This window comes from Palaemon carinicauda, chromosome 1, assembly GCF_036898095.1.
Source record: "Palaemon carinicauda isolate YSFRI2023 chromosome 1, ASM3689809v2, whole genome shotgun sequence".
NCBI classification, from domain to species: domain Eukaryota; kingdom Metazoa; phylum Arthropoda; class Malacostraca; order Decapoda; family Palaemonidae; genus Palaemon; species Palaemon carinicauda.
The window spans coordinates 211,035,780-211,059,471 of NC_090725.1; the positions used below are offsets into that span (position 1 = coordinate 211,035,780).

The window sequence follows — 23,692 nt, forward strand, 5'->3', positions numbered from 1 at the left end:
ATTTCTTAATAAAAAATAGTTAAATGTCGAAAAAACTTAATGACATTTAGGATATATATACATACATATATACGTACATACATACATCATCAGAGAAGGTGGCGGCAGCCAATAATTTACATTTCTCAGAGTGAACAGGGAAATAGGTAGTTCTAAATCCCGATGTTTCGTGATCGTCATTATCACATCTTCCAGGGCTACAAATAAAAAGTACATGTATAACATTAAGAAAAAGTAATACAAATATACAAATATATAAAGTAAAAATTATTAAGAAAATAAAAATTCAAGTAAAAATATGCATAAAACAGAAGTGGAACCAACCTCGCAGAAATGCAAATAAAAACTGAAGGGCATCAACAACTACAGAACAAAACAAGGAAAGCTATGACAAGTACAATTGAGTGGAGGAAGCTTGGGTGTTTAATGATGGAACCAGTCTTTTAATCAAAATTGACTCCAGATTAGGTAAGTCGTGGTAATTAGATACTTGCCCTATAATGCTAAAATCTTTATTGTCAATATTTATTTTGCACATTTTAGTATGATTACGAATATTTAAATGTTCTGGGTCGGATATTCTGCAACCTATTCGAAAACTAACACCTCTATGAGAATCATTTCTGACCTTCAACAACCTCTTGGTAGATCCTACGTAGGTCCCAGAGTTACACTTTGCGCAAATATATCGATACACTACACCAGAGGACACCATAGGACTCAATCGATTCTTAAAGTAAAAAACCGAGCCAACTGTGAGAGGATTCTTGGGAATTAAGTTTACTACAATAGCTGGAAAATGTTGTTGTATGATTTTTGTACACTTCTGTCCAAAGGAATCATCATGAATAGAAGGAAAACTCGCATAAAATTTTGGTTTAGGTAATGTTATTTTTTGAGTCTGAGCCAATTCATCATTTAATAATTTGTTAAGATGCTTAAAAAATTGTTTAGTCGGAAAACAGTTTTTCTTAAAATAATCACACAAATAAAGTTTTTCTGTACGAAAATTTTCCCAACTAGATGTAAGAAGGAATGCTCTGTGGAGAAGAATAAAAATAGAGTTTAATTTAAAATTACAAAAAGAAGAGCTATAAAAATTCGAACCTAATCCACTAAGTCTTTTTTTCTAAAAACCGTGGTATTAAAACCTCTCTCTATATATACTAAAACATATGAAAAAGGTAATTTATTTGTCAAAATTGAATATTTTCATAAATTAATTTCTAGTGAAACAGATGCTTGTAAAATTTTTTAAGTGTCTTCTTGTTTATTTGTGGGGTGATATAATTCTGACCAGAATTTTCTTTCACGGAAGAAAAATGTGACGTCTAGCTAGCCTTAGTTGTCAATATACTGTAAGTAAAGTAAAAGACTTTTCGATCTCTAATTATATGACAAGAGCCATTGGCGAAGATAGAAGATGTGATGAATGGGCAGGTCTTACAATAGGTGGATTTTATGTTACTTTAGACAAGGGACTGTGGCGCAGAAGATAAAGAGTGGCAGCAACATGAATGAAATAGAGATAGATTGCCTGACAACTGGTAAATATCCCATTAGTAGAAGGAGAGCAAATGTTTATGACTCATACTTAGGACAAGTACTATTACACACAGCAGAATTATGGGCACTGACAAACAAAAATAGAAGATATCATGTGACTTTAGGAGGGTGAGAGTATGGAGGAAAATCGAGAAAGGGTTAGCACTCAAAGGTTTAGTTGGTCGAGCAGGAAATGAGATGAAATAAGACATACAGGTGCCGGTTTAGTATGTGGCCTACCTTTTTTTATTCTGGTTTAGAATGTGGCCTACCTGGCTTGTTTAGGATGGGTTAGGTAAGTTTAGGTTAGGTAAGGTAAGGTAAGGTAAGGTTAGGTTAGGTTAGGTTAGATTAGGCCACATACTAAAACAGATAGAATTTCGTAGGCCATATTCGAAAGGTAGGCCCCATACTAAACCGGCACCGACATACAGTAGTTAGTCAGAAGATGAGTGAAAACACCAGTGAAAAGACAGACACTCATAGGAGGGTTCATGAATTCATAAAAAAGGACAAAATACAAGATGAAGAACGTGCAACCCCGTGAAGGGAAGAGCTATATAAAAATCCTGTTGTGGTTATGATGGAGATGAAATAGGCAGCAGGCGTTCAATCTTTTGATTTGGTTCGTATGCGAAGCTGCACACGTATTCCAGATGTTAAATCAATAGAATATTACTTTTATCGCCCTTCCACCTTTCCGCCATTTCCTCCCCGTTTGCGAATCGGCACTCATGACTGTCTGTCTGTCTGTCTGGATCAATGAATTCCTATCAGTTGATGCATTGCGTTTCCCCTTTTATCACCAATGTTATCATGAATAACAAAATAAAATATTCAAGTGCTTAGAAATGTACATAAACTAATCAAATCAAAATCTGCAACTCTGTTATTATTATTATTATTATTATTATTATTATTATTATTATTATTATTATTATTATTATTATTATTATTATTATTATTACTATTGCTACTATTATTATTATTATTATTATTATTATTATTATTATTATTATTATAAGCTAAAAGACAACCCTAGTTGGAGAGCAGGATGCTATAAGCACAAGGGTTCCAATAGAAAAAAAAAATAGCCAAAGAGTATTAATGACCTTGAAATTAAAATGATATATTTTGTATGAAATCCCCATAATCAATACAATTTCAAATATGATTATGTAGTCGTCTAGGTAGGGAGTAATATGGTTACGTTTAATTGATCACTCTTTTAAAAAGTCCATTAGTACCTACCGAACTCGTACCTGGCAAATTAAGCATGATTATTATTTCATGATGCAGTGACGTACGGTCTACCAGACTTTTAAATTATGCACATGATGATGGATTTGCAGAATATGTGGGAAGCTTTCAAAGTTGACCATATTATTATGGGAGCAGTGAATCTTCAGACATGCTGCAAATATTAGTATGTATATATATATATATATATATATATATATATATATATATATATATATATATATATATATATATATATATATATATATATATATATATATATATATATATATATATATATATATATATATATATATATATATATATATATATATATATATATCCTAAAAATAACTACATCAGAAAACCTTTTAGCATCATGAAGATTAACTAATGAAAATTGTCGACATCACAAGATTGATTTGAGAGAGAGAGAGAGAGAGAGAGAGAGAGAGAGAGAGAGAGAGATCTGGTTTTCTGTCCTACTCCTCCCCCTTCCTCCCTCTGGTCAGCTCTTAACAGAAGCTTAGCACTGTCTTCCAACCATCATCAGAAGAAATGGTGAGGAGGGAAGCAGTAGCACTTTCTTGCATCTGTCGGGTGGTACCTAATTGCCCGGTGCGGATGGGGGTTGGTCGGAGGTTGGGTGAGTATGGGTGTAGGGGGGAGGCTTCTGCGAGTAGAGACACTGCCGCCTCGATATAGAAAGCCTGGGAATGGCGGCTGTGTGAGGACTATGACGTCATAGCCAGCGTCGGTTGGACCAACCGACGCCGGCTATTACGCTGGCTTGGACTCCAAGCGCAGGGTTGCCATTCTCATTCAAACTCAGTCTGCAATCTGTGTTCATTCGAGGAGCACCTTCTGGCGATGCTCCCTTTGTGATTTGTGTTTATCTCCTAATAATGGATTTCATACTGAGTGTCATGCAAGGTAAGATTTGTATATAGTTTACTTATTGGATTAAAGTAGTAATATAATATTCTGTGGTTTATAACTTCATTACTAGTCTGTTTATATACAAGCTGGGTAATTCCAGCTTGATATGCTTGAGTATCTTGGGCAAATACCGTAAACTAAACTATATTCCATTGCTACTTCACTTGTTATATAGCCATTAATAACAAGATCTGCCATGAGAGGAACAGGGTGTAAGGCAGTTTTACATTGTGAATTTGTGATGCATTTTAAATTGCGATGTGATAAAATTTTAAATTTACTGTCACTGTTTTGTATCTCGTGGGGCTGTAGGAGAACGCGTCAGTGTTTAAAATAATGCAAAGGCAAAAAACATATGCAACAAATTTCTTATAATAATTCAACTCAATTTATTTTGTTTGATCGTTTAATAGTATTCTAAAGGTTGGATGAAGAATGTTTTCTCAAAAATTATATAACAATAACATTATTTTATCTTTAAATCTTTAACGGCTTCCACATTTTTAATTTCGTTTAATTGATAATTCACAGAAGACAATTATCTAATGTTTTAATTGATATTCAGTAATACTGCATTGGTTATAAATAAATCAAGGTTTCTAAAGTGCTTTTGTATTAGCAAAATACACACACACACACACACACACACATATATATATATATATATATATATATATATATATATATATATATATATATATATATATTACTTAGGCATGTTACCGTTTATAATGAATAGGCAATGTCTTGGTGGCGTTCAAAACTGGAAGATAGCTTTTCTCCGGACAAACTGCCCTGCAGATAGTTTTCAGAATATCACCTAATTTCTGGTGGGGCGTGTAAGCTTTACGAATTAGTCTGCTTTGAATATGACATGACTTTGTCGAGAACCAATGTCAGTCTGACTGCAAAAAAAAGTGTTATTGTAAACTTCAGCGAAACATTGGAGGGCATGCAAGATCGGCCATGAAGTTCTGTGAAGCCTTGTGAAAAATAATTCATGTATTTAGAAATTAATCTTAAATTTCATCTTTACATTTTCAAGAATCTAAATTTTTCATATTTCAATTTTTGTCAATTAGTTTTGGATTTTCCAAATGTTTTGGCATCATCATTATCACCATCATAGCCTATATATTAAAGTGTAATTCAATCAGCCAGTGTAGTCCTGAAGAATCGAAACACGTGTCGACACTAGATAATATATAGAGAAACTTTAATGCAATATCCTGTTATTCTGAAAACTATCTGCAGGACATTTTTCCGAAGAGAAGCTATCTTCCACCAAGACATTGCCTATAAATTCTAAGTGTAGAATAACATGCCCAAGTAGTAATTATATTTATATACAGTATATATATACATATATATACATACATATATATATACACATATATTATTATAATTATTATTACTTGCTAAGCTACAGCTTAGCAAGAGCAACAATATTAAAATAAATATCACTTTATAAACAATAAAAAACTTTAACAAAACAAGAGGTAGAGAATTAAGATATAAGATAGAACAGTGTACCCTTAAGCAAGAGAACTCTAATTCAAGTCAGTGGAAGACCATAATAAAAAGGCTAGGGCACTACCCAAGATTAGAGAACAATGGCCTGATTTTGGAGTGTCCTCCAAGAAGAGCTGCTTACCATAATTAAATAGTCTCTTCTACCCTTTCAAAGAGGAAAGTGGCCACTGAAAAATTACAGTGCGGTAAGAAGAATTGTTTGGTAATCTCAGTGTTGTCAGGTGTATGAGGACAGAGGAGAATATGTAAAGAATAGGCAAGACTATTTGGTGTGTGAGTGTATAGGCAAAGGGAAAATGAACTGTAGCCAGAGAGAAGGATCCAATGTAGTACTATCTGGCCAGTCATAAAACCCCATAACTCTCTAGTGGTAGTATTTCATATATACATATACATACATGTATATACGTATGCATACATATATATACATATATATGTGTATATATATATGTATATATATATATATTACATACATACATATATATATATATATATATATATATATATATATATATATATATATATATATATATATACTGTATATAGGTAGTAGGTTGGCTAGGACACCAGCCGACTGTTGAGATACTACCGCTAGAGTTATGGGGTCCTTTGACTGGCCAGACAGTACTACATTGGATCCTTCTCTCTGGTTACGGTTCTTTCCCTTTGCCTAGACATACACCGAATAGTCTGGCCTATTCTTTACAGATTTTTCTCTGTCCTGTGACAACAATGAAATTACCAAACAATTCTTCTCCACTCAAGATATGCAAAAACCTGAAAGAAGGAAAAGGATGCAAATTGAAAAAAAATTGTCGATATATACATCCTGCAACCATGAATGAAAGTCAGAAAACTCAGCAAATAGGAAAGAAAAATGTGAATTGATTGCAGTAGAATTTGAATATGAAAAACTAGTGAATATTGTAGTTCACAGACCCCCAAATACTAAGGAGTTTGACATAATAATAGAAAAAATAAATGATATTTGTAGGAACCATAAAGACTGGAATATACTCCTACCTGGAGATTTTAACTTTCCTTTTGTGGATTGGAAATAACGGATAGAAGAAAGTGGTTGTATATATACATATAAAAAAGAGAGTAATAGTAGCGCAGAAGATAAGAGGCGATTTGAAAAGCCTCAAGATATGCTATTAGAACATAATATGCAACAAATAAACCACATTCCAACAAGAAAGGACAATGTCCTAGATTTAGTATTTGTGAATGAGGTGAATTATGTTAAAGAAGTAATAGTGTATAACACGGGAATTTCAGACCACAATGTCATAGAATTAATAGTCCATTCCAAAGCAAGTGATTGCAGAGATAATCGAAGCACAAAACGATGGGAAGGTGTCATGGGTGGATAGAATAATATAGAAAAGAATGTTAAAACATGGGAATTTTCTACTCTTAAGAAGCAGAGAGAGGAGGTCCCGCTAGTGTTTACTGGAAACTGTTACTGCCGTCGTTTGAGATCAAGATATTTATTAGATGTGCCTAGATCAGCAGACCTTGGGCATAACGATCGTCTGTTGTAGCAATTCGAGAAGCCAACGTTATGGAAGGACCCATAGGATAAGGAGAGCAGTGTTGTTGCCGAATAATATACATTAACGGAAGGTAAACACATGTCTCGCTTCAATTATGGTGCCATATGGATCATGATTACACCAGCATAGCGTTCAGGAAGGTGCGATCAAAGAGGCGTGGTTTTAAGGAAAACCAATGAGGATGAAGAAAGGAGAAAATTTGCTTATATGGAATTGTCCATAGTTAATCCCTCTCATACAGGGGTATATAAACTTCAAGAAGTACGAAAAGGCAAATGAGAGGACGAGAGAGAGAACGTAAGGACCAGAATGCAGATGTGATCAGCCTTACGACAACTTGTTCGAGATGTCAGAACGAGTTGACCCCTGTCGTTATTACCAACAACGAAACGCCCAGACCTGAATTATCTACGTTCCTGATTTGTCAAGATCTGCTGTGAAGAGTATCATCGCTTCTTTTAAGTATTATATGTCTGCTTTCTTGACTGTTCCCCTATTTGCTGGAGTGTAGTTTAATCAGATGATTTTCTTTGTTTAATTCAGTGCTTCCCAAGTACTCAATCAAGAAACATTGATCTGTGACTAGTTGTAAATAAAATTATGCTTTCTTTTACGAGTTTTCAGTCTATTTTCCCTTTTCCAATGTGGGTGGTTGTCGAGTTATCCTAATTTAATTAATCAATTCGAAAGAACCTGGTTCGATCCCCACGAGGATTGTAACAGAAGGCTATGGAAAATATAATTTTTATAGTAAGAATATAAAATGGTCAGAAATAAATGAAGAATTGAACAAAGAATGGAAAAATATATTCGTAAGTGATAATATACAGGTAAATACGGATATAATGTACAAAATACTGGAGAAAATTGTTGAAAAATATGTACCAGAAAAAAACAATAAACGTCAGACATGCATACCAAGAGACAGGAGGATCTTATTTCAGAAGATTAGAAAGTGCAAGAAAAATCTTGCAAAAGAAAAAATGTATGGAATATGATGGAAATAAAAAGTAAGATACAAAATGCAGAACAAAAAATTATACAATCGAAAGAAAATGAATAAAGGGACTTAGAAGAAAGGACACTTCAAAATATAAAAAAAAACCAAAGTACTTTACTCTAATGCAATAAAGATGAATAAAGGGAGATTAGAAATAGGCCCTCTAAGAATTGAAGGACGATTAACCAATAAAAAAAAGGAAATATGCAACATATTAGCAGAAAAACATAAGAGTGAGTTCACACCAAGAATTGCGAATGAGAAAAATGAAACAGAATTGAGAGAAGAAATGTTGAATATCTAACAGATATAGATATTAATGAAGCAGATATTGTGCAGGCTATAAGCGAAATAAAAATTGGATCGGCGGCCGGACCAGATGGAGTTCCAGCGGTTTTGTTTAAAAAAAACAGCACACACTATCGCGAAGCTGCTTGCATTACTGCTAAGACAGTGTAGATATGAGCAAGAGATATGTTAAACATAAATTAGCTTATATAACCCCTATTTTCAAAAGTGGATCAAGACTAGAGGCAAGCAATTATAGAACTGTTTAACATCACATATTATGAAAGAGTAATAAAAAAGAAAATGAATCATTTGGTTAAGAATAATTTATTTAATATAGGCCAACATGGTTTTTTGCCCGGAAAACTTTACACAAACGCAACTGATAGCACTATGAAAACATATACAAAAATATGATAAATGAAAAAGACACAGATGTGATCTATCTAGCATTTTGCAAAAGCCTTTAACAAGGTAGACCATAATGTGTTAGAGAAAAAAATAAGAAAGCATAATATTGTTGGAAAGATAGGAAAATGGGTAAATGAATTTCTGCAAAACAGAAAACATGGTTGCAAATGACGAGAAATCAGATGAAGATCGGGTAATATCTGGCGTGCCACAGGGTATGCTATTAGCTGCACTGCTGTTTGTTATTATGATCTCAGATATAGACTGTGATGTTGAAAACTCTGTACTGAGAAATTTTGCCGATGACACAAGAATAAGTAGAGAAATTACTGGTGATGAAGATAGGAACTCACTACAAAAAGATCTAAACAAAATACATGAATGGGTGGAGATAAATAGGATGGTATTTAACTTTGGTAAATTCGAATCGATAAACTATGGAATCGAAGAAGGAACGGTATGTGCATACAAAGGACCTAATAACGAGACAATCACAAACAAAGAAGCAATTAAAGACCTTGGTGTAATGTTAAACAGGAATATGTTATGCAACGACCAAATAGAAACACTGTTGGCTAAATGTAAAGCTAAAATGGGAATGATATTCAGACACTTTAAAACAAGAAAAGCTGAACATATGATTATGCTTTACAAAACTTATGTACGTAGTACACTCGGGTACTGCAATGCGATATGGTACCCACACTACCAAAAGGATATTGCACAAATAGAGAGTGTATAAAGGTCCTATACTGCTAGAATAGAAGAAGTTAAGGACCTTGAATACTGGGAAAGACTGCAATTTTTAAAACTATACAGCCTAGAAAGGAGAAGAGAATGCTACATGATAATACAAGCATGGAAGCAAATCGAAGGAATTGCTGAAAACATCATGGAGCTAAAAATATCAGAAAGAGCACGAACCGAGGTAGATTAATAGTGCCCAAAACTATACCAGGAAAACTAAGGAAGGCACACAAGACATTAATCCACTACACACCAGCATCGATAATGCAACGACTTTAATGCGCTGCCAGCTCATCTAAGAAACATATCAGGAATGAGCGTAGACGTGTTTAAGAATAAGCTTGATAATTACCTAAGATGCATCCCAGACCATCTAAGACTGGAAGATGCATAATACACCGGAAGATGCATTAGCAACTCTCTGGTGGATATACGAGGTGCCTCACACTGAGTGACCTAGGGGAACCCAAATATAGAATAAGGTAAGAGGTTAACTACTACACTGTAATTGTGTTCAGTGGCTACTTTCCTCTTGATAAGGATAGAAGAGACTCTTTAGCTATGGTAGGCAGTTCTTCTAGGAGAAGGATACTCCAAAATCAAACCATTGTTCTCTAGTCTTGGATAGTGCCATAACCTCTGTACCAATGTCTTCCACTGTGTTGGGTTAGAGTTTTCTTGCTTGAGGGTACACTCGGGTACACTATTCTATCTAATTTCTCTTCCTCTTGTTTTGTTAATGTTTTTATAGGTTGTATATGAAATATTTATTTTAATATTGTTACACTTCTTAGAATGTTTTATTTTTCCTTGTTTCCTTTCCTCACTGGGCTATTTTCTCTATTGGGGGCCCTGGGATTAAAGTATCATGCTTTTCCAACTAGGGTTGTAGCCTAGCAATTAATATATATATATATATATATATATATATATATATATATATATATATATATATATACACACAAGTGATGGGACGAGTATTCGGAATCGAGAATCGAAAATATCGGAACTTTTTCTGGTATCACAATTGGAGAATTTAAATCGAATTACCTATTCTGAAAACGATTCTTTGGGATTCGTATGTTTGCAACTTGAATTTATATTACAGGTATGCCTAATGATAAAAAAGTAAATATTTTGTTTGGTGACTTTAAAGTATAAGCATAATCTATAGATCTTAATATCTAGAGTATCATTATTTCTAAAGAAGAAGTTGAGAACATTTACAGAAGAAAGAAGGTGTAACGCTGAATGGATGTGTGAAAAATGAACAAGAACAGGACGAGTTTGATACTTTAACAAGTTCAGTGACGTGTAGAGTTGCAAACTGGGCTGCTGTCTCGCGTAATTTTTTGTTTTTATGATTTCTTAAATACTAAAGCTTTGGATTTTAACGTCATGCACGAAGATTAGTTTTTAAGAACTATCACATGTCAAAAATATCTATATAACATTTACCGCTTCCTTCCACTCAAAAACGACAAGGGAAAATAGAGCTAACGCCGAAAACAACAAAATTCTTTTAATAGAACATGAAATGTTCAAACATATTTTTAGGAAGAAAATAGAATCCTTTGCAGAGGGCGATTAGATAAAAATTTAATTTCATATCATGGCACTTTTTGCCGGAAAGTATTTGTCTGCCCCTCCCTCTTCCTCTCTCTTCTGTTGGAAGCCAACGATCGGTTATTTAGTGTTGTTGGGGGGACTATTTACTCGCAGAAAAGAAATCGACTGAAAGGTCAAACCAGTGAGTTGCTGTTATTGCATTAAAATCAAAGAAGAATTTTGGGATTTGAATGTGAATAAATACCTTCATGAAATTTACTTCTATGACTTCTTTTTTAAACGTTTGCCATTTTCATTTTATTTTATAAGAATCTTATTTTCCTTTTAGCTGTAACAAAACCATTTATATTCCTTCAAGACGGATAATTGATAAAAGTATTTGTTTTTTAAACCAGCTTCAGTGTCTGAAAATAATCACGAATTCATTGCTTCTACTGGGCAGTATCGGAATCGGGATTCGTATTGGAATTATTATAAAATTTGGTATCGTCCCATCATGTGTGTGTGTGTATATATATATATATATATATATATATATATATATATATATATATATATATATATATATATATATATATATACACATGTATTTGTGTATGTATATATATATATATATATATATATATATATATATATATATATTTATATATATTTATATATATTTATATATATATATATATATATATATATATATATATATATATATATATTTATATTTATATATGTATATATGAGATGTATGATAAAATTTTGAATTTACTGTCACTATTTTGTATCTCGTGTGGCCGTATGAGAATGTGTCAGTCATTTGATTATTTAAAAGCAAATAGGAGATAAGCAAAGAGTTCTTATAATTCCACTTAATTTGTTTTGTTTGGCGGGTTAATAGCATTTTAAGGTTTGGATAAGAAATGATTTCTCGAAAATCAAATTTGTGAAAAAAAAATCATTAATATTTTTTTTCAGATGCCAAGGTCATGCTGTGTGCCGGGTTGTAAAAGTAATTATTCAAGCTCAGATGTTTCTGCGTTCCGCTTCCCAAGGGATGAACAACGACGGCAGCTTTGGATAAAAGAAATCCACAGAAAAGACTTTACACCTACGCCTAATACAATAGTTTGTGGGAAGCATTTTGAAGAACGTTTCATCCTTACAGAAGACAGCATGACACGTCCTGATGGAACTGTGATCACCGCTAAGAGGGGGACGCCAACTCTGACCAAGGATGCATACCCGACCATCTTTCATAATCCACCAGAATACACGTCACGGAAAGTACCACCAGCTCGTAGGAAACCGAGGAAAAGAAAAGACGAGGTAACGTAAACGAGATGAATTAAAGTTTCAAATATGGATGGAAAATGACACTATAAATAGTTTCGATGAATTTGTTAAAAACTTTATTGAGACGGCAATGGTAGAGATATCCCGTTTCAATACACAAGCTAGAGGGTGAGACTGACGGGTTGCTATGGGTACATTAATCATTGTACATATACATACCATTAAAGGTCTGCATACCATGTACCATGCTGCCCGTGCCATGTACCATAATCTCAACCTCATACTCTCTTTAAATAAAATAAAGTTTACACTGCGTTCTGTGGACTATCATACCTTAATACTGCTCAATTAAGATATGAGCGAATAATCTGACCTGCTTGATAGCTACTGATTAACTCATTCAGCGTGTCACACTAATCTTGTTTTTGTCTGGGAGGGATTGGGAATCTAAATCTTAACCCTTTACTTGTGTCTGGCCAGAAGGGCTAGATAATCTAATCTACAACAATAACAACAAATCTTTCAGTTATTTCCTTTTCTTGTAGATTTAGTTCTCACTACATTATAATGAAATTATTTGCAATCGCATTCTCCTTTTCTCGCATTTTCCTCATAACACACAAAAACTTAGTCCTTGCGGCTGACAAATCACTTCTTTTACTATAGATATTTTCTGCATTTCACCTTTTCTTAATGAAATTTATTTTAATGGAAGATTTTCTAAGCGACCTTTGCAGACATCTCGCAAAACTATAACAATGTTAGATAACTGTTTTCTAACATAGAACCTTATCACAATTTGACGCAGTGCACTCTTCTTCATTTTAGCTGATAGGAAAGCTAGAGCCCTTGTCTTACACAATGGTACTTTACTTTTACTTTTAGGAGTTTATTTCTCGCCCTCCATCAGACACTAAGAGTCTGTTCAGGTGTGCCTTGATGTGTTAAAAAAAATTTCTTTTCAGTTTATATTTTTCTCTATCTTTTCAGTTATTCGCTAGCATTTGTATTCAGGCTTAATAGTTTTCAGATCACTATTATAACACTTTCCAAAGAGATAAGTCTTCAGGTTTTTCTTGAAAGCTGCCACATTTTTGCTATTCTTGACACCAAGTGGAAGGTTGTTGAAGAGTCACGGTGCAGCATAACAAAAAGTTCTTCCTCCTATTGCATGATTCACACTAATTTCGAATAGTTTATATGGGTCATCAGCATGTCTAACTCTTACAGCAGCGCTAGTAGCTTGAGGGTAGGGGACCAAGCAATCATGGAGATATTTAGGCTTATCACTTGTAAGTGCTTTGTGAGTCAACAAACAAATCTTAAATTCAATTCTAGCCTTAATAGGTAACCAATGTAGATTGATCAGTGCAGGAGTTATTCTCTCCCGAAATTTAATGCTTTTTATCAGTCTAGCACATTTTGCACATTTTGAAGCTTTCTTAGTAGTGTATTGGGCAATTTATAGTACAGAGAATTGCAATAATCAAGCCTTGATATTACGTGACTCATCACTAAAATTTTTGTACTGCCCTCTGTTAAATATTTTCTAATAATGCTATGTTTCTCAGGTGATAATTACACACTTTCACTGTGTTCACTATTTGATCACTCATTGACTAATTACAAGCTATCAGTACACCCAAATTTTTCACAACAGGCACAATCCTAACATCAGCGTCACCAATTTTTATACTTTGAAATAACTGGTAATTCTTCAAAGCCACCTTTGTGCCAAAAAACATACATTATGTTTTATCATGATTTAATTTAAACTTTTTCCTCTGCATCCATATTTTTATTTCAGTCATTATCTCATCAATTTTCCTCTTTGTATCTTGTGCTGTTGAAATTGAAAGGTAGAACTGAGTATCATCTGCATATAGTTTAAAGCCCACTTTTTGTTTTTTCAAGATATGTGATAGCTCGATAGTATATATGTTGAACAAGATAGGGCCCAGAACACTACCCTGTGGTAGACCTTTCATAAGAATTCTCTCACTAGATCGGTTTCCAGAAACTTCTACAATATTCTTCTTGTTCATTAACTAGCTTTGCAAAAATCCCAGTGCTTCCTCAGTCACTCCAATGGACTTTAAGTCGTCAAGTAAGTACTCGTGCACAACAGTATCGAAAGCAGCATTAAGATCTAACATAATCAAAATTCCACACTTTCCCCCATCAAGAAGACCTATCATATTCATTATTGAGCACAAGGTGGTTTCTGTAGAGTGATTAGCTCTGTAGGCCGATTGATTTTCCGGGAATACCTCTTAACTCATCAATATGCGCCCATAATTGCTCACTTATGATTTTTTCAATAAGCTTCGACATGTAGGATAAATTTGTAATGGGCCTATATGAATTTAGTTCGTTTACATCACCTTTTCCTTTGTATATTGGTTTGATCAACGCAGTTTTTTTCACAGCTAGGAAAACTGGATTGTGATATACTTAGGTTAATTATATTTAGGTAAATATTATATACAACTTGCTTGTTTGGAGCTTCACTTATTGAACTATTTGGGAAAGGGTCGTTTCCACAATATGTATTCTTCATCTCTCTCATAACCTTTAACAAGTCACGCATCTTTATTTCCTTGAATTTTATTAACTTCTTACCTTCCTTCTCTGGCATAAATGACTGTCCTTCTAAGGTAAGGCAATCTAAGACAGACAGACTGGTTGAAAGTAGGAAGACTTATTTTCTCATCTTTGAAAATAGTGCCCAATTTCAGTTTCGGAATCACTTCCTTCCTTAATGATACCAATACTTGTCCTTGTAGAAACTGCTTTTGTACCAGTAGATCCCATACTTTTACTCCATCGATTAGAGGGACATTGTTTTCCTTTTCTTTTGCAAAATATCTGTGTACGTTATCCACGAGTTTCCTCGCTGAAGAGAGATAACGCTTTGTAGAAATTTCCATTATACTGTAAGTACTGTCCATTGACTTTTTGTATTTACAAGAAACGCTAACTTGTATATGGAGAAATGAAATGCCAAACATAATAGATTTTTTAATAACTTTTATGACTTGTTGACAATATTATTGGAATCCCAATCATATATGCTGAAAATCGTTCTTCAAGTTTTGAATGCATGGATTTATGACATTTAAGATAGCCTAAGCATTGAGGCCATTAAAGGTCATTCAGCGCTGAAAGGAAACGCGAGTTGGAAATGTTAAGTAATGAATTAGAAAAATGACTTCAGCAAACATTTGATTATCTACATCTACCCGTATTTCTACACACACACACACACACACACACACATATGTATATATATATATATATATATATATATATATATATATATATATATATATATATATATATATATATATATATAATTAGAGATAGTGTTTTGTATAACAAAACTTGGAAATATATAAGCAATTTGAGAGAAAGAGAGAGAGGCTGCATGTTGTTTAGAATAAGACTATACTCGATATTAACATATCTATAATTATAAATTAGGACCTAGTATACCATATCATGTACCATAACTAATACATATGGAACATAATTCCAAGTCACATACCATAGTCTGGCCAGCACCGTACAATAATTTGGGTTGGCCGGCATGGCAACCTACTCGAGGAGGGCGAGTGGCAGCGCAACCACCGATATGGCAAGGCCATTCACGGCGACATTTAAAATTCCTTATGACGCAGAGAATGTAGGCTAATGACTATTAGTGTTCCCGAGTGAGTGACGATATAAAGTAATGTGGCTTGGACACATTTTTTTACTCGAAGTTCAAGAAAATAGATATATTAGTGAATTTTAAGTGACAATTTGAAAATATACTGAGGAACTTCTATTGAATTTGAAAAAAGATGTGAAGATAGAACATTAATAGAAAATTGGTGAGCCATAGTGTTGCTGTGGTGTATCAAGTGTTTTCTACCTGAAAGTGCAATGCCGTTCAAGTGTTGTGTTCCCAAATGTAAGGGAAATTATAATAACGGGCCTAAAGTTAATATTTTTAAGTTTCCTGAAAATGAAGAAGTGAGAAAAAAACTGGGTTAAAAACATCCAGAGAAGATTTTCATCCTAGTACAAATCATCGGATATGGTGATAACTGTTCTACATGTTACAAAACCTTGAGGAGGATGAACAGCAAAGGTGACAACACATTCCCTAGGAGTACTCCGCTTTTCACTGGAAAGTCATTTGATAGGACTCCACTAACATTAAATTTGCTATGCTCATCAACAGACTAAATCAAATTAACATATTTAAGAAGAATTCCATAATAACATAGGACTCTCCACAAAATAGGCTGATGCACACTATCAAAGGCTTCATCATAGTCCACAAATCCCATCAAAAGTGGATTTCTAATGCATTGCTGTACATGTCTCAAAATGAAAATGTGGTCAGTACATCTTCTACCTTTTCTAAATCTTTCATGTTCATCTCTAACCTTTTCACCAATCTTTCTCTTTAGTTTCTCTAGAATACTATATATTTTCATGACAACCAATGTATGTGTGATGCCTCTAATTGCAATCAGTCATATTTTTTTTTCTCCACCAACACTTCTAACTCCCATTCACCATGATTTGCTTCTTCATGCCACATTCTACAAAATAATCTTTTAGGTATTCTGAGGGGTCATTTCATTTTTGGTCAATATCGTCTCGGCAGTTATTCCATTGTAATCTTGGGCTCTCCATCTGAGTTTTTTAATGATAGCTTCCAATTCCAAAACACTGAATTCATTTATGGACACATCCAGGTCTTCATCGGATTCATGTATATCAATCAAATCATTCCCTTCATATCTCCTATTCATGACCTCACTGAAGTGTGCCATCCAACGTTGCCTTATTTCATCATCTGTTGTTACCCTTTAACAGATCCATCTTGCTTGTTGATGGGTATATGCTTCTTCTTTTTCTTCGCCCCCATAGATATTTCATTAATAGATTTATGAGAGATTATTACATTATAGCCACTCCCTGATGTCATAGCTTTGTCAGCCTCATCTACTTTCCTGTCTAAATGTTCTCTCCAGTTATTCCTAGCTTTTGGCCTTGCTCTTAATACGGGAATATTTAGTATGCTCTACTTTATAATTTTTATTACTTCCTCAAAAACTTTCAACAATCGAATTCTATCTTTGTCTCCTTTTTATAACATCCAACGTATCATTAGATATCCATGGATTCCTCTTTGTAACTGTATGTCCCAAAACTTCAGCATCATTAATTGCCTACTCTTTGTCTCTAAAAGTCTCCAAGAATGTGCATTGACTCTAACATTCAATTGCAAATGTTTCTCTGTGCTCATCTTCTAGAAGCTTATCTGTATTGAACCTAGGTATTGTATCTGCATTTCTGTTTGGCCCTTTCAGGTTTAATTTCAGTTTGGCAATGAGTACTTGGTGATCATTACCAATTTCTGCACCTCTATAGCTTCTTACATTTCTCAGTCCTTCTCTCCTTATTAATGGCTATATGATCCATTTGATTTTGTAATTGCAACATGATGAAGTCCATGTACAGTATATTTGTGGATGTCTTTGTGCTGGAAAATAATACTCCCAGTGACAAGATTTGCAATTTCGCCAAGACCTTCAACACTCATCACATTCTCTACACCTTGATTATTCTTTCCAACTTGAGCATTGAAGTCACCAATCACAATCTCTCTCTCTCTCTCTCTCTCTCTCTCTCTCTCTCTCTCTCTCTCTCTCTCTCTCTCTCTCTCTCTCTCTCATCTGTTACACTTTGCAGTTCTTCATAGTATTCATCTTTCCTTCCTTTAGGGAAATCATTTGTTGGTTCATAGCAAACTATAATACTCATATTGCATTGTTTTGATTTAAACTTTGCAAGTAACAATCAACTACTTATAGGTCTTCACTTAATACCATTTTTGCTCTTGGCGTCATCATCATTCCTACCCTATCTCTTCAAACTCCATCTGTTCTTCCTATATATATATATATATATATATATATATATATATATATATATATATATATATGTGTGTGTGTGTGTGTGTGTGTGTGTATGTGTCTGTGTGTGTGTTTGTATTTGTTCTAAGGTTTTATTAACAATCCTTTACAATATGTTTCACTAAGGGCCAAGATATCTAAACATATTTCATAAATTCATTCTTCATTTGCTGTAACTTCCCAATCTGATTCATGGTTCTAACATTCCAATTACCAATTTTCGCTAAATATATGCCTCTAAGGATATATATTACGTACCATGGGATTCCAGTTTTTTAAACAATATACACTTGAATTGCCAGCTATCGTTGGTAGCTTCAAGACAATTTTTTTTTTTTAAATGAATTAAGACTAATGGAGAAACCGATACAACCTTAAGATTTCGGGATGAATTTTTAAAGCTTTTCAAATATGAAATGTTTTCTTTTATTAAATGTACAAATAAATAGACGATCTCAGAAATTTCTAATTATAATTATTTATCTTATACACTACTTGTCACGTTTCCTGTATCCTATATCATTGTACTTGCAGGTTTGTGAACAGCATTTCCATCCTGATGATATTGTAAGGGAAATGTCTGCTGTTGATGAAAAAACAGGAAACAGAATTACTGCAAAATTAAAGCGTCCATTTCTTAAAGACAATGCTGTTCCCACCTTGTTTCCAAATACTCCTCATCATACGGTGCCATCAGAAATTCGAAGAGAGACACCAGACTGTAAAAGTGCGACAGAAGGCGCCCCAGTCAAAGCTGTGTATATATTTGTGCCTGGCCGTCCTTCTACTAGTAATAATGAATCCTCAAACCTTCATTGGTCCAGGAAAGATACCACATGGCTAATTGGTATGTACCGCCAACAGTCTTGTTTGTGGAACGTTAAAAGTGCTGATTATAAGAATAGGAAAATGCGTCTAGCAGCACTTACAGCAATAAAAACAGAATTGCAAAAGAAGCATGGCGATATTACCATCAAGGATATAAAAAAGAAACTAGATACTCTTCGAAATCAATACAGGCGGGAAATGCGACAGTTAGAAAACTCGTGCAAGTCAGGGTCTTTGACAGACGATGTTTACAGCCCCAAATTTTGGTGCTTTGGTGACCTTTCTTTCCTTAGTGATGGTGACACAATGAAGACATCTCCGTCAAACACCAATCTTGACACTTTCAAGGAAGCTGTGGAAGAACATTATGACCATGAGGTAAGTGGTGTCTCATGATGCAATAAACAATCTCTCTTGTGTGTGGTTTTATACATATTAGGTTATTGCAAATACTGTAAAGTTTTCTTTTCTCAACATTATTGATTTACAATGATTCATAACTACTGGGCGATGCTACACTCTTTCCTGTCCTGTTTGAATTATCCCACACAAGGCTATTTTATTCTTCTCCAGTGTTTGGCATAGTGAAACAGCTCTCCTGTCTGACTCTCAGGGAAGTGACCCACAAAGCACAAACCTTTATGTGATATCAGTTGACAACTATAGCCCCCCGTATTTGTGGTCTACACTCCATTTGATGGGAATATTTGTGGCTAGGTCCTTCCTGTCGTTTTTCTGCTTCTGAGGTCAATCCTCATCCTCACTGCCTTTTGTGATCTGCTATCACTGTTTGCCTATCGAACTTGCTCGATAGTGTGGACAGGCCAGTGTCTAATTGTCAGGTGATGGTAGGGAGAGAGTTTGCATGTAGAGACAAAGGATTTAGATTAACTGAAAGGAGTTAGGACAATAAGGAATAAGATAGTGGAAATACAAGAGAGGAACACAGTTACAGTGAAATTCTACTAATTAAAAACTCACAACAGAAATTAGTAAAAAGGTAAATCAGTACAAACTAAAATTTGGATAAGGTAACATTTATGGATGCTATAATTTGAGCAAAATTTACAATGATAGTCTTGTAAAAGGTAATTACTCAAATGAAGAAGCGAGATAAAGCACTGATGTCTTCTAACTCCTTATATAGTAATCAATAAGTGCGAAACAATTGCAATAGTCTTCATAATTGTATGAATGGAACATTACTCTTAACTATTATACCAAAGTGTTGAGCCTGATATTCCCTTGAATAAGAATCTGGTCATCATAATTGATGGGTGTATCCCTTTTTGTGGGTTAAAATACAGAGTGAAAAACAAACTTTGGTGCAACACAGGAACATAAAGTGGTGGGCTATCCTTAAATCTGCACTGTTTGGTATAGACATAACAGTTCCTCCTTTTTAAACCAGATGGCTCTGTCCCTCACTTTTCAAAGGCAAAGGCAACCCTTTTGACTGATGTGTTTGACAGTAGGCATGACAAAGAGGAACTCAATGTTCCTAATTTCTGGTTTCCTGAGGTCAAATTAACTAGTTTAGCTTTTCAGTCCTGAAAAATTTAAACACATATGATGGACTTTGATGCTTTTGGATGGTGTAATGCATGTGCATTTCGTACAGGCTCATACGCTGTTATGCGATTGCTGTTTTTTCTCTCTCTCTCTCTCTCTCTCTCTCTCTCTCTCTCTCTCTCTCTCTCTCTCTCTCTCTCTCCTGCACTAACAATAGAAAAACCTGTTGAAATTGCCATTGCATGTTTCATATTGTTAAAGTTTTAAAGGTTTTAGCTTTCCAGATAATAATAATTCAATGAAATTTGGAATTATCAGTATAAATCAAGACTATTGAAAAAAATACACTGTAGTTGTGAGGTCAAAGATTTTTATTCTTACATTGAACCTATGTGGTTCAGCACACCATTAAGAAGCCTATCCTTTTGAAGTGTCAGTGGGAGAAATGAGTAAGTATAATGTTCTAATACTATATTGAACATATGTGGTTTGGTACCTTGTATCTGATAAGTTATTTGGTTAAAGAACACTGGTTGTTTAGAGTGTTTTGGAAGTTTAAATCGTGGCATATTACAGAGTCGTCAAGACCATGGCCAAACTTTCTTGTGAATTTTATATTTGCTTTATGTCTAAAAGGTGGCGGGATTGTTTTAGGATTTTTGGTATGTTGAGTACGTACTCCTGTATCTGACGTGCAGGCTAAAAATATATAGGTTCTGAGGCAATGTGAAGTTATTTCGCAAGGTAATAATAGAAATATGTGAGAGGTTGAGGTGTTTGTTATTCTGGTATTAATTGTATTTTGTTAAGGATTAATGATCAAATACTTGCCTCTCTGGCTTTCTTCTACTATTGCGTGATATTACTGATTTATATCCTTACAGTAAAGCTATAAGTAAGGATACATAATATTTACCTTTTATCTGTGATAAGCATTAATATTGTTAATGATAAGACATTTTATCAAATTAGTAACAATTAAGTATGGTCAAAGTAATTTTATTGTTTCATCTTTTCCATTTCTAGGTCACTGGGAAGGACAAAGAAGACGAGAACCAAAATTCGAAAGATGTTTCATTTTCTGCTGGCAACAGGCAAATTCTACCCAATGTTTCACTAAAGAAACTTTTATTATCACCCACTAAAGGATTGATGGCTAGAGATTCAGAAGGACTGCACTGTTCAGGATCAGAGAGTGAGGGATCACTCAGAGCATCGGAGAGTCAAGGATCATTTATATTTTCAGGAAAACACAAAAAGAAATCAGTGTGTGCCAATCAAGTAATGGCTTTGGTTACAGATAGTATGCACCCTCTTGAGAATGATTCACGACAAGAATGCAATTCAGATTCTACAAGATTGGAATTATTTTCAGCAACAGGAATTAAAGAAGAGCCAACAGATTTCTCGCATTTATGTTCTGATCAGGATATCCCAGTTGAAGAAAGTAATATGACAGCAACTAACGATAAATTACGAATAAAAGAAATTAAGGTGGCTAGTCAGAGAGATTCTTTACAAGAAGAATTTTTGTCAACAAACAATAATGGACCCGTGGAACTTGCTACTGTTAACAGCCAATTTTCTGGGTTAGATACTTATGGGAAAAGGAAAAGAAGAAGAAATGAGTCTTATAACGAGCCTGGGGGTCTGTTAGGAACTGGAGAAGCTTTTGTGAAAAGTTGTAAAGATCAAAAAGAGGCAGACACTTGTGATGCTTTTGGCAGATATATTGCCTTACAATTAAAACAGTTACCTATTGAAAATGCTTTAAATCTTCAAATGGTAATCCATAACCTAGTTGTTCAAGAACGCCTCAAGGTGCAACAAAAAGAGGTAAGCATGAAAAAGAGTGTTGTAAACACAAAAGCCAGTGACGATCCTACCTTTGGAATACACAATTCAGTAAAAGAAAGCTCAACTAATGATTATTATATGGACAATAGCACCAGAAAAGAAGCGACTGCGATGGTAAATAAGAAGTCAAGTGAGAGATCAAGTTCTGTAAAGAAAACTTCTAAAATTGAAGAGCATAACAAAGACAGGATTCAAGTACAAAACCCTCAGAAGAGTAGCCTAAGGGTGACAGCTGCTGTAATGAGACAACCTGATACTTTTCCGGAAGATAGCCCCGGGATGACAGCTGCTGTAAACGAACAACCTGATGAGGTCTACAATTTTGAAAATCAAAGCCTATTGAATATCACAATTGATAAACAAGAATTCGATGATGATTTTAGTTATTGGGATGCGCCATCACCCATTTCAGTCAAATCTGAAGCAGAGAGCATTTCTTCAGGGTGATGTTTTTTCCTTTATGCCACATGTTAAAGGTATGCATAGAATCATTGCTCAAGAAAATCTCCCTTGAAATTTCATTGTATTTACTATGTAAATTACTGAGCATATGATGTCTTGTATCCAGTATATCTAGAATAAATATTTTTATAAAGCAGCACTTTAACTAACCTTATTCCAAATCTAAAGACTTGCTTAAAAGGGGACTTGATATTGGTTACATTTTTTTTTTAAATAATTAAATGGTAGAGACAGACCTGTAGAAAGATTTTTTCATAGATTCAAAGTTAATTTTGCAAACTTGCTTTGCACTCTTAATACCAATGTAGGCATAGATCTCAAAACCATAAATGTGGAATTTCTCTCTTTCCTTCCCTCCTGTTTGAAATAATTCCTATCAAATAAAGATTCAGGTCTACATGGTATTCAAGACTTGAAAACACTCAAAATGAATTTTTCACAAAACTATACATATTTTTTCCTGTTAACACCCACAATCCCAAGACTCATAAAAGATAATCAAGTAAACCACAAAGCAATAGTGCTTCACACAGTAAGTTTCGACATGAATTTTAAACCTTGTGCACTAGCTAATGGTCCACATAACAAATAGCTTTGGAAATATGATATTAGTTATGCAGCTCTACATTATTTTTCTATAGAAATAGAACTCAGTAAAGATCCCTGTGGTTTGGGGGATGAAGAGTACCACCACTGTAACCCCTGCATGTCGTAAGAGGCGACTAAAAGGGGAGAAGATGTCCTTTAACTATGGGCCATTTTCTAATAAATAAGCCAGTGCCTTGCAATTTGATTGCTTATTTAAATGCCTGGTTGTAAAAGAGAATATATTAGTTGTCCTTTGACCAAGAGATCAGCATTAGATGATGTAACGTCATGAGGGGTGATATTCAGAGGGTTTTTCTTGGGATTTACTGTAAACTAGAATGCTTAAAGGGGAGCTG

At 34.2% G+C, this 23,692-nt stretch overlaps 1 protein-coding gene across 2 annotated transcripts; it reads left to right on the top strand.

Annotated features, from left to right (window-relative positions):
* Nucleotides 1-3,604: 3,604 nt before the first annotated feature.
* Nucleotides 3,605-22,848, top strand: LOC137653793 (uncharacterized). Of its 2 annotated transcripts, none has more exons than XM_068387447.1 (4): nucleotides 3,605-3,717; nucleotides 11,797-12,147; nucleotides 18,624-19,295; nucleotides 21,456-22,848. In XM_068387447.1, exons 2-4 carry the CDS (start codon nucleotides 11,797-11,799, stop codon nucleotides 22,731-22,733), a joined length of 2,301 nt encoding a protein of 766 aa, XP_068243548.1. In that variant the 5' UTR covers nucleotides 3,605-3,717; the 3' UTR covers nucleotides 22,734-22,848. The 2 variants fall into 2 exon arrangements, with proteins under 2 accessions (XP_068243548.1, XP_068243556.1); XM_068387455.1 differs by having other exon boundaries at nucleotides 3,610-3,717; nucleotides 11,987-12,147.
* The last annotated feature ends 844 nt before the right edge of the window (nucleotides 22,849-23,692 follow it).

Bases quoted from the DNA above. Each gene is read 5' to 3' on its own strand.
- LOC137653793 (XM_068387447.1), top strand. From the start codon at position 11,797: ATGCCAAGGTCATGCTGTGTGCCGGGTTGTAAAAGTAATTATTCAAGC. The intron at 12,148-18,623 runs GTAACGTAAACG...TTGTACTTGCAG, and splicing joins CGAGGAAAAGAAAAGACGAG to GTTTGTGAACAGCATTTCCA. The intron at 19,296-21,455 runs GTAAGTGGTGTC...TTCCATTTCTAG, and splicing joins AAGAACATTATGACCATGAG to GTCACTGGGAAGGACAAAGA.